Source organism: Oncorhynchus masou, chromosome 11 (genome assembly GCF_036934945.1).
Source record: "Oncorhynchus masou masou isolate Uvic2021 chromosome 11, UVic_Omas_1.1, whole genome shotgun sequence".
Classification (NCBI taxonomy): Eukaryota; Metazoa; Chordata; class Actinopteri; order Salmoniformes; family Salmonidae; genus Oncorhynchus; species Oncorhynchus masou.
In genome coordinates, this window is record NC_088222.1 from 47,091,651 (window position 1) to 47,103,964 (window position 12,314).

A 12,314-nucleotide genomic window follows, 5' to 3' on the forward strand; every position below is an offset into this window, starting at 1 on the left:
TCTCAAAGTGCTGTACAGAAACTCAGCCTAAAACCACAAACAGCAAGCAATGCAGATGTAGAAGCACGGTGGCTAAGTAAAACTCCCTAGAAAGGCCAAAACCTAGGAAGAAACCTAGAGAGGAATCAGGCTATGTGGGGTGGCCAGTCCTCTTCTGGCTGTGCCGGGTGGAGATTATAACAGAACATGGTCAAGATGTTCAAATGTTCATAAATGACCAGCACGGTCAAATAATAATAATCACAGCAGAGCAGTTGAAACTGGCGCAGCAGCACGGCCAGGTGGACTGGGGACAGCAAGGAGTCATCATGTCAGGTAGTCCTGAGCCATGGTCCTAGGGCTCAGGTCCTCCGAGAGAGAGAAAGAAAGAGAGAAAGAGAGAATTAGAGAGGGCATACTTAAATTCACACAGGACACCGGATAGGACAGGAGAAGTACTCCAGATATAACAAACTGACCCTAGCCCCCCGACACATAAACTACTGCAGCATAAATACTGGAGGCTGAGACAGGAGGGGTCAGGAGACACTGTGGCCCCATCCGAGGACACCCCCGGACAGGGACAATATATAACCCCACCCACTTTGCCAAAGCACAGCCCCCACACCACTAGAGGGATATCTTCAACCACCAACTTACCATCCTGAGACAAGGCCGAGTATAGCCCACAAAGATCTCCGCCACGGCACAACCCAAGGGGGGGCGCCAACCCAGACAGGAAGATCACATCAGTGACTCAACCCACTCAAGTGACGCACCCCTCCTAGGGACGGTATGAAAGAGCCCTAGTAAGCCAGTGACTCAGCCCCTGTAATAGGGTGAGAGGCAGAGAATCCCAGTGGAAAGAGGGGAACCGGCCAGGCAGAGACAGAAAGGGCGGTTCGTTGCTCCAGAGCCTTTCCGTTCATCTTCCCACTCCTGGGCCAGACTACACTCAATCATATGACCCACTGAAGAGATGAGTCTTCAGTAAAGACGGTTGAGACCGAGTTTGCGTCTCTTACATGGGTAGGCAGACCATTCCATAAAAATGGAGCTCTATAGGAGAAAGCCCTGCCTCCAGCTGTTTGCTTAGAAATTCTAGGGACAATTAGGAGGCCTGCGTCTTGTGACCGTAGCGTACGTGTAGGTATGTACGGCAGGACCAAATCAGAGAGATAGGTAGGAGCAAGCCCATGTAATGCTTTGTAGGTTAGCAGTAAAACCTTGAAATCATCCCTTGCCTTGACAGGAAGCCTGTGTAGGGAGGCTAGCACCGGAGTAATATGATCACATTTTTTGGTTCTAGTCAGGATTCTAGCAGCCGTATTTAGCACTAACTGAAGTTTATTTAGTGCTTTATCCGGGTAGCCGGAAAGCAGAGCATTGCAGTAGTCTAACCTCGAAGTGACAAAAGCATGGATTCATTTTTCTGCATCATTTTTGGACAGAAAGTTTCTGATTTTTGCAATGTTACGTACATGGAAAAAAGCTGTCCTTGAAACAGTCTTGATATGTTCTTCAAAAGAGAGATCAGGGTCCAGAGTAACGCCGAGGTCCTTCACAGTTTTAGAGAGACGACTGTACAACCATTAAGATTAATTGTCAGATTCAACAGAAGATCTCTTTGTTTCTTGGGACCTAGAACAAGCATCTCTGTTTTGTCCGAGTTTAAAAGTAGAAAGTTTGCAGCCATCCACTTCCTTATGTCTGAAACACATGCTTCTAGCGAGGACAATTTTCAGGCTTTACCATGTTTCATTGAAATGTACAGCTGTGTGTCATCCGCATAGCAGTGAAAGTTAACATTATGTTTTCGAATGACATCCCCAAGAGGTAAAATATATAGTGAAAACAATAGTGGTCCTAAAACGGAACCTTGAGGAACACCGAAATTTACAGTTGATTTGTCAGAGGACAAACCATTCACAGAGACAAACTGATATCTTTCCGACAAATAAGATCTAAACCAGTGCACTCTAAGTGCAGTCTCAGTACTATGATGGGGTCTAAAACCAGACTGAAGCATTTCGTATACATTGTTTGTCTTCAGGAAGGCAGTGAGTTGCTGCGCAACAGCCTTTTCTCAAATTTTTGAGAGGAATGGAAGATTTGATATAGGCCGATAGTTTTTTATATTTTCTGGGTTTGGCTTTTTCAATAGAGGCTTTATTACTGCCACTTTTAGTGAGTTTGGTACACATCCGGTGGATAGAGAGCCGTTTATTATGTTCAACATAGGAGGGTCAAGCACAGGAAGCAGCTCTTTCAGTAGTTTAGTTGGAATAGGGTCCAGTATGCAGCTTGAAGGTTTAGAGGCCATGATTATTTTCATCATTGTGTCAAGTGATATAGTACTAAAACACTTGCGCGTCTCTCTTGATCCTAGGTCCTGGCAGAGTTGTGCAGACTCAGGACAACTGAGCTTTGAAGGAATACGCAGATTTAAAGAGGTGTCCGTAATTTGCTTTCTAATAATCATGATATTTTCCTCAAAGAAGTTCATGAATTTATCACTGCTGAAGTGAAAGCCATCCTCTCTTGGGGAATGCTGCTTTTTAGTTAGCTTTGCGACAGTATCAAAAAGGTATTTTGGATTGTTCTTATTTTCCTCAATTAAGTTGTAAAAATAGGATGATCGAGCAGCAGTAAGGGCTCTTCGGTACTGCACGGTATTGTCTTTCCAAGCTGGTCGGAAATCTTCCAGTTTGGTGTGGCGCCAGTTCCGTTCCAATTTTCATGAAGCTTGCTTCAGAGCTTGGGTATTTTTTGTGTACCAGGGAGCTAGTTTCTTATGAGAAATGCCTTTAGTTTTTAGGGGTGCAACTGCATCTAGGGTATTGCGCAAGGTTAAATTGAGTTCCTCAGTTAGGTGGTTAACTGATTTTTGTCCTCTGGCGTCCTTGGGTAGACAGAGCGAATCTGGAAGGACATCAAGGAATCTTTGTGTTGTCTGTGAATTCATAGCATGACTTTTGATGTTCCTTGGTTGTGGTCTGAGCAGATTATTTGTTGCAATTGCAAATGTAATAAAATGGTGGTCCGATAGTCCAGGATTATGAGGAAAAACATTAAGATCCACAACATTTATTCCATGGGACAAAACTAGGTCCAGAGTATGACTGTGACAGTGAGTGGGTCCAGAGACATGTTGGACTAAACCCACTGAGTCGATGATGGCTCCGAAAGCCTTTTGGAGTGGGTCTGTGGACTTTTCCATGTGAATATTAAAGTCACCAAAGATTAGAATATTATCTGCTTTGACTACAATGTCTGATAGGAATTCAGGGAACTCAATGAGGAATGCTGTATATGGCCCAGGAGGCCTGTAAACAGTAGCTATAAAAAGTGATGGAGTAGGCTACATAGATTTCATGACTAGAAGCTCAAAAGACGAAAACGTCATTTTTTTGTTGTAAATTGAAATTTGCTATCGTAAATGTTAGCAACACCTTCGCCTTTGCGGGATGCACGGGGGATATGGTCACTAGTGTAACCAGGAGGTGAGGTCTCATTTAACACAGTAAATTAATCAGGCTTAAGCCATGTTTCAGTCAGGCCAATCACATCAAGATTATGATCAGTGATTAGTTCATTGACTATAATTGCTTTTGAAGTAAGGGATCTAACATTAAGTAGCCCTATTTTGAGATGTGAGGTATCATGATCTCTTTCAATAATGACAGGAATGGAGGAGGTCTTTATCCTAGTGAGATTGCTAAGGCGAACACCGCCATGTTTAGTTTTGCCCAACCTAGGTCGAGGCACAGACACGGTCTCAATGGGGATAGCTGAGCTTTCCACAGGAAAGTATAATTACATGAACTTTTCAAAGCGCTGGTAGTGTGTTAAGATTTCTATCACCTGAAGCATGCACACAAGATGAAAATACATGCACGCCACGCATGCATACCTGCCGAGTTCCTGCAAGTGTTTACATGGTCTGCTCATGCCAGCACTTTGATTTGGTGATTTAATTATACTTTCCTGTGGCTATATTGTCTCACATTTCTACCAACAAAAAGACCAACAGCGGTAACATGTATGTTCAAATGTAATTTTATTCAACATGCTGACTTCAATGCAATTCATTGTTGGGTTTCGATGCAAGTCACCCATGTGTAGTGTTGTGCTGGAGGAGGCGTTGCCTATATTCTTGGTTTCTCTCATGCATCGATACCCTGATTGATGTCATGGTGTGTAGTGTTGTGCAGATGTGTTGCCTATCAATGATGCCTAGTCTCTCCCGGCCTGGTTGTCGTGTGTGTCATGGTGTGCTACTGACTCCAGTAGTTTGTGTCACTAACTTGGCTGCTATCCCCTTGAGCTCTTAAATACAGCTTTTTCAGCAACTATCTATCCCGTCCCTTTCAGATGGGATCAAATGTGCCAACCAGAGACCTGTTTCCCTCCTAGCTTTAAATTAATGTGATGAGGGGATGGGCTAAGCTGAACGTCTCCCTCTCTCTCACAGTTTATCCATGGAGTTGATTGTGTTACGAATGTTCTCTTCTATTTAATTAATAAGGACTGGGGATGTGGTATATATGGAATATACCATGGTTAAGGGGTATTCTTAGGCAGTAACATGAAGATTTGATATTTTATTCTCTAAGTGTGACAGCGTGTTGTCTTTTTTATTTGATTCATTTGAAAGAAAAGCTTTATTTTTGTTGTGTCACTATTCAGTTATATAGATACAGGTAACTGCCAAATTAAAGGAAACAACACCAAAGTGTCTTAATAGGGCGTTGGGCCACCACGAGCCGCCAGAACAGCTTCGATGCGCCTTGGCATAAATTCTACAATCTGGAATCCTATTAGAGGGATGAGACACCATTCTATTATATTCTATAATTTGGTGTTTTGTTGATGGTGGTGGAAAATGCTGTCTCAGGTGCCGCTCCAGAATCTCCCATAAGTGTTCAATTGGGTTGAGAACTGGTGACAGTTTTTAAACCCTCTATGCTCCTTTGAGACCCCTCTTTCAAAGTCACGGATATCTCGTCTTCTAGCCATGTTAGCCAAAATAATGCTAGCCATTTCTATACTTGACCCTAAGCATGATGAGATGTAAATTGCTTAATTAACTCAGGAACCACACCTGTGTAGAAGCTAGAGGTCGACCGATTATGATTTTTCCACGCCAATACCGATTATTGGAACACGAAAAAAAGTATAATCGGCCGGTTAATATATATATATATAGATATTTGTAATAATGACAATTACAACAATACTGAATGAACACTCATTTTAACTTAATATTAATCAAATCAATTTAGTCTCAAATAAATAATGAAACATGGTCAATTTGGTTTAAATGATGCAAAAACAAAGTGTTGGAGAAGAAAGTAAAAGTGCAATATGTGCCATGTAAATAAAGCTAACGTTTAAGTTCCTTGCTCAGAACATGAGAACATGAAAGCTGGTGGTTCCTTTTAACATGAGTCTTCAATGTTCCCAGGTAAGAAGTTTTAGGTTGTAGTTATTATACAAATTATATTTCTCTCTATACCATTTGTATTTCATATACCTTTGACTATTGGATGTTCTAATAGGTATTTTAGTATTGCCAGCCTAATCTCAGTGCAATGCTTGAAACATTGCGAAGAGCTGCTGGAAAACGCAGGAAAGTGCTGTTTGAATGAATGCTTACGAGCCTGCTGCTGCCTACCACCACTCAGTCAGACTGCTCTATCAAATCATAGACTTAATTATAATATAATAACACGCAGAAATACGAGCCTTTGTTCATTAATATGGTCGAATACGGAAACTATAATTTCGAAAACAAAACGTTTATTCTTTCAGTGAAATATGGAACCGTTCCGTATTGTATCTAACGAGTGGCATCCATAAGTTTAAATAGTGCTGTTACATTGCACAGCCTTCAATGCTATGTCATAATTATGTAAAATTCTGGCAAATTAGTTCGCAACGAGCCACGTGGCCCAAACTGTTGCATATACCCTGACTCTGGGTGCAATGAACGTAAGAGAAGTGACACAATTTCCCTAGTTAAAATAAATTCATGTTAGCAGGCAATAATAACAAAATATGCAGGTTTAAAAATATGTACTTGTGTATTGATTTTAAGACAGGCTTTGATGTTTATGGTTAGGTACGCATTGGTGCAACCACAGTTCTTTTTTCGCGAATGCGCTTGTTAAATCACCCGTTTGGCGAAGTAGGCTGTGATTCAATGATGAATTAACAGGCACCGCATCGATTATATGCAACGCAGGACAAGCTAGATAAACTAGTAATATCATCAACCATGTGTAGTTAACTAGTGATTATGTTAAGATTGATTGTTTTTTATAAGATACATTTAATGCTAGCTAGCACCTTACCTTGGCTCCTTGCTGCACTCGCATAACAGGTAGTCAGCCTGCCAAGCAGTCTCCTCGTGGAGTGCAATGTAATCGGCCATGATCGGTGGTGTCCAAAAATTCAGATTACCGATTGTTATGAAAACCTTAAAATCGGCCCTAATTAATCGGCCATTCCGATTAATTGGTCGACCTCTAGTGGAAGAACCTGCTTTCAATATTCTTTGTATCCCTCATTTACTAAAACATTTCCTTTATCACCTGTATGTATACAGTTGAAGTTGGAAGTTTACATACACCTTAGCCAAATACATTTAAATGCAGTTTTTCACAATTCATGACATTTAATCCTAGTAAATATTCCCTGTCTTACATCAGTTAGGATCACCACATTATTTTAATAATGTGAAATGTCAGAATAATAGTAGAGAGAATTATTTATTTCAGCTTTTATCACATTCCCACTGGGTCAGAAGTTTACATACACTCAATTAGTATTTGGTAGCATTGTCTCTAAATTGTTTAACTTGGGTCAAAAGTTTTGGGTAGCCTTCCACAAGCTTCTCACAATAAGTTGGGTGAATTTTGGCCCATTCCTCCTGACAGACCTGGCGTAACTGAGTCAGGTTTGTAGACCTCCTTGCTTGAACACACGCTTTTTCAGTTCTGCCCACAAATGTTCTATAGGATTGAGTTCAGGGCTTTGTTATGGCCACTCTAATACCTTGACTTTGTTGTCATCAAGCCATTTTGCTTGGGGTCAAGTATGCTTGGGGTCATTTGGAAGACCCATTTGTGTTCAAGCTTTAACTTCCTGACTGATGTCTTAAAATGTTGCTTCAATATATCTACATAATTTTCTTTCCTCATGATGCCATCTATTGTGTGAAGTACACCTCCTGCAGCAAAGCATCCCCACAACATGATGCTGCCACCCCTGTGCTTCACGGTTGGGATGGGGTACCTGGAGCAGTGGCTTCTTCCTTGCTGAGCGGCCTTTCGGGTTATATCGACATAGAACTCTTTTTTACTGTGAATATAGATACTTTTGTACCTGTTTCCTCCAGCAGCTTCACAAGGTCCTGTGCTGTTGTTCTGGGATTGATTTGCACTTTTCGCACCAAAGTATGTTCATCTCTAGGAGACAGAATGGGTCTCCTTCCTGAGCGGTTTGACATCTGTGTGGTCCCATGGTGTTTATACTTGCGTACTATTGTTTGTAGAGATGAACATGGTACCTTCAGGCATTTGGAAATTGCTCCCAAGGATGAACCAGACTTGTGGTGGTCTCCAATTATTTTTCTGAGGTCTTGGCTGATTTCTTTTGACTTTCCCATGATGTCAAGCAAAAGGCACTGAGTTTGAAGGTAGGCCTTGAAATACATCCACACGTTCACCTCCAATTGACCCAAATGATGTCAATTAGCTTATCAGAAGCTTCTAAAGCCATGACATAATTTTCTGGACTTTTCCAAGCTGTTCAACTTAGTGTATGTAAACTTCTGACCCACTGGAATTGTGATACAGTGAATTATAAGTAGTTGAAAAACAAGTTTTTATGACTCCAACCTAAGTGTATGTAAACTTCCGACTTCAACTATACCACCAGTCATGCCATGCCTGCTCTTGTCATCATGTGTCAATCGTGCTGTATTTTTACAGGCAATTTTTCTGTGCGTGCATGCATATGTTAATTGAGCCCCTGTCATGTTGAGGGAAGTGGCTGGGAGAAGAGAGAGAGGAAAGCTTATTTTCTCCATAGATTTTCTTTCTGTAATCTTCATAAGGAGACTATTAGTCAAATCTTTGCCCACTTGTCCAGGAAGTTCAATGCATACAGTATATCAACGGTAGATTCAGTACACACTCATGGAGCTGGATTTTGTGTTAAATGAGCACACCTTATTCTAATCTTCTCTTGCTCTGTTGATATCTTAATGTACTCTAATGTTTTAAAGATACATCAATGGGCCTATGCTACTATATATTTTGGTGGTCACAGCAAAGCAAAGCTGACTGATGTGATAGACCTACAGAGTTTGGAGCCGCTATTGCGTTACCTATTGTAATGTGCAACTTGGTAAGATCACAGCCGATTTGGTTCCCCGTCTGTCCCTCTGGTTTGGTTCTAAATCCTTGTTCGATCTCTCTCCTTTTCAGTCTCACCCTCTGTCCCTGTGCAACACCAGTGAAGATGAGCGCCAGGAGTCTGACTTCATCAGCATCGTCAAGCTGGAGAGCCCGGAGCGCAAGGTGCCTCAGTGTCTGCCCCTGCTCAAGAAGGTAAGACCATTTTACCCAGGCATACTGTTGAAGTGCTATGGGAGGTTTGAGTGGTGGCAATGATACAGTTGAGCAGTTGAATAAGTATCTTGTCCAAGTGAACGGCTTTCTTTGCCGGATCATACTATATCTGTTCGGGATGGAAATTGCCTGTGACCTCACAATACGATATTATCACAATACTTAGGTGTCGATATGATATGTAATGCGATTTTCACAACTCTATATGTATTGCGATTCGATACTGCAATTTTATTCTGATTTGATGTTCCAAACATTTTGCTCTGCTGCAGAGAGACGAGAGAGCATGAGAAAATGTGTTTTGATCAGTCATAGAAATAAAGTGCTGAATACGTTGGCTTACTATTTAATATGAAGATGGCAAAAAAACATTTTGTACAAAACCGCGATATGTAACTGCATATCTTTTCCCCCATCACTATCTGCCCTCCCCAAAAATGTATTGGGGCTCTGTAACTTACTGTAAGTCTGTGCCATACAACATTGAAATGCTCTCTACTGTGTAGCATACAATGGTTGTTTGCTATTTCTTTCTGTTTGCTTACTGTGTATCTTGGTTGGAATCAGGCAGTTGTCCTTGTTTAAGATTACCTTATCCATTTGAATGGAGAAGAGCCAGAGTGCTAAACCTTTTCCCCTCCCTTTTTTTCTGGCGCACTGTCCACTCTTAGATCCACGGTGCTTTAAGGATCCACACTTAAGTTAGTAGAATGTAGAATGTTGGCTGGCATTGAATGTGATTGTGAGGATGTTATGCTGCCATGGCTGTGATCTCTCAGCATAAAGGGATGTGATGGGGTAGGGGTGGAAGGATGTGGCAGAGAGCCCCATGCTTCCTGGCGCTGGATGTGAGTCACTGAGGCCACAGCTGTCACTGGTTTTACCCAGGACCCTGGGCCAGGGTAGTAAGGCCAGGTGCTGAGCCAGGACACCTGCTGCTCCACGTCTCTCCAGGACAGATACAAATATGTCCATAGACACAGATAACGCTAATTACCCATGTTGCTATTGTTGTTACATGTGTAAGATTGCATCCAGTATGAAGGAAGTTAGCCGTAGTTTCGGGAGCCAATGCTAACTAGCGTTAGCACAATGACCGAAAGTCTATGGTATCTACTAGCAAGCTAGCAGTTATCAAATCAAATTGTATTGGTCACATGCTTGTGTTCCTTGCTCCAACAGTGCAGTAGTATCTAACAATACACACACATTTAAAAGTAAGAGAATGGAATTAAGAAATATTAAGACGAGCAATGTGGAAGTGGCACTGACTAAAATACAGTAGAATAGTATACAGTATATATATATATATGAAATGAGTAAAGCATTGCCTTTGAATTGTTTAACTTGGGTCTAATGTTTCGGGTAAGCTTCCACAAGCTTCCCACAATAGGTTGGGTGAATTTTGGCCCATTCCTCCTGACAGAGCTGGTATAACTGAGTCAGGTTTGTAGGCCTCATTGCTCGCACATGCTTTTTCAGTTCTGCCCACAAATGTTCTATATGATTGAGGTCAAGGCTTTATGATGGCCACTCCAATACCTTGACTTTGTTGTCCTTAAGCCATTTTGCCACAACTTTGGATGTATGCTTGGGATCAATGTCCATTTGGAAGACCCATTTGCGACCAAGCTTTAACTTTCTGACTGATGTCTTGAGATGTTGCTTCAATGTATCCACATAATATTCTTTCCTCATGATGCTATCTATTTTGTGAAGTGCACCAGTCCCTCCTGCAGCAAAGCACCCCCACAACATGATTCTGCCACCCCTGTGTTTCACGGTTGGGAGGGTGTTCTTCGGCTTGCAAGCTTCCCCCTTTTTCCTCCAATCATAACGATGGTTATTTTGGCCAAACAGTTCTATTTTTGTTTCATCAGACCAGAGGCCATTTCTCGAAAGGTACGATCTTTGTCCCCATGTGCGGTTGCAAACCATAGTCTGGCTTTTGAATGGCGTTTTTGGAGCAGTGGTGTCTTCCTTGCTGAGCTGCCTTTCAGGTTATGTTGATATATGACTCTTTTTACAGTGAATATATATACTTTTGTACCTGTTTCCTCCAGCATCTTCACAAGGTCCTTTGCTGTTGTTCTGGGATTGATTTGCACTTTTAGCACCAAAGTATGTTCATCTCTAGGAGACAGAACACGTCTCCTTCGTGAGCGGTATGACGGCTGTGGTCCCATGGTGTTTATACTTGCGTACTATTGTTTGTACAGATGAACATGGTACCTTCAGGCGTTTGGAAATTGCTCCCAATGATGAACCAGACATGTGGAGGTCTCCAATTTTTTTTCTGTGGTCTTGGCTGATTTCCTTTGATTTTCCCATGTCAAGCAAATAGGCACTGCATTTGAAGGTAGGCCTTGAAATAAATCCACAGGGACACCTCCAATTGACTCAAATGATGTCAACTAACCTATCAGAAGCTTCTAAAGCAATGACATAATTTTCTGGACTTTTCCAAGCTGACCCACTGGAATTGTGATACAGTGAATTATAAGTGAAATTATCTGTCTGTATACCATTGTTAGAACAATGACTTGTCTCATGCACAAAGTAGATGTCCTAACCAACTTGCCAAAACTATAGTTTGTTAACACAAAATTTGTTTAGTGGTTGAAAAATGAGTTTTAATGACTCCAACCTAAGTGCATGTAAACTTCTGACTTCAGTTGTGTATAGGTCAGCATCCTCTAAGGTGCAGGGTTGAGTAACCGGGTGGTCGCCGGGTGGTTGATGTCCTTGATGCTCTTCTTAGCCTTCCTGTGACATTGGGTGCTGTAGGTGTCCTGGAGGGCAGGCATTGTGCCTCTGGTGATGCGTTGGGGCAGAGATCACTACGGTTGCGAGCTGTGCAGTTTCCGTACCAGGCGGTGATACAGCCTGACAGGATGCTCTCATTTGTTCATCTGTAAAAGTTTGTGAGGGTCTTAGGGGCCAAGACAAATTTCTTCAGCCTCCTGAGGTTGAAGAGGCGCTGTTGCACCTACTTCACGACACTGTCTGTTAAACAGCCACCACTAACATTGAGTGGCTGCTGCCAACACACTGACTCAACTCCAGCCACTTTAATAATGGGAATTGATGGGAAATGATGTAAAATATATCGCTAGCCACTTTAAACAATGCTACCTAATATAATGTTTACATACCCTACATTATTCATTTACATTTACATTTAAGTCATTTAGCAGACGCTCTTATCCAGAGCGACTTACAAATTGGTGAATTCACCTTCTGACATCAGTGGAACAGCCACTTTACAATAGTGCATCTAAATCATTTAAGGGGGGGGAGGGTGAGAAGGATTGCTTTATCCTATCCTAGGTATTCCTTGAAGAGGTGGGGTTTCAGGTGTCTCCGGAAGGTGGTGATTATTCATCTCATATGTATACGTATATACTGTACTCTATATCATCTACTGCATCTTTATGTAATACATGTATCACTAGCCACTTTAACTATGCCACTTTGTTTACATACTCATCTCATATGTATATACTGTACTCAATACCATCTACTGTATCTTGCCTATGCCGCTCTGTAACATCACTCATTCATATATCTTTATGTACATATTCTTTATCCCCTTACACTTGTGTCTATAAGGTAGTAGTTTTGGAATTGTTAGCTAGATTACTTGTTGGTTATTACTGCATTGTCAGAACTAGAAGCACAAGCATTTCGCTACAC

General features: G+C 41.7%; 1 protein-coding gene across 1 annotated transcript in view; it reads left to right on the top strand.

Annotated features, from left to right (window-relative positions):
* The window catches only part of LOC135548752 (E3 ubiquitin-protein ligase RNF43-like), a 186,741-nt gene that overhangs the window by 103,544 nt on the left and 70,883 nt on the right, over positions 1-12,314 (top strand). The window contains exon 2 of the mRNA XM_064978652.1: positions 8,475-8,597. Within this exon, the coding sequence (XP_064834724.1) occupies positions 8,475-8,597 (123 nt within the window). The remainder of the gene's footprint in view (positions 1-8,474; positions 8,598-12,314) is intronic.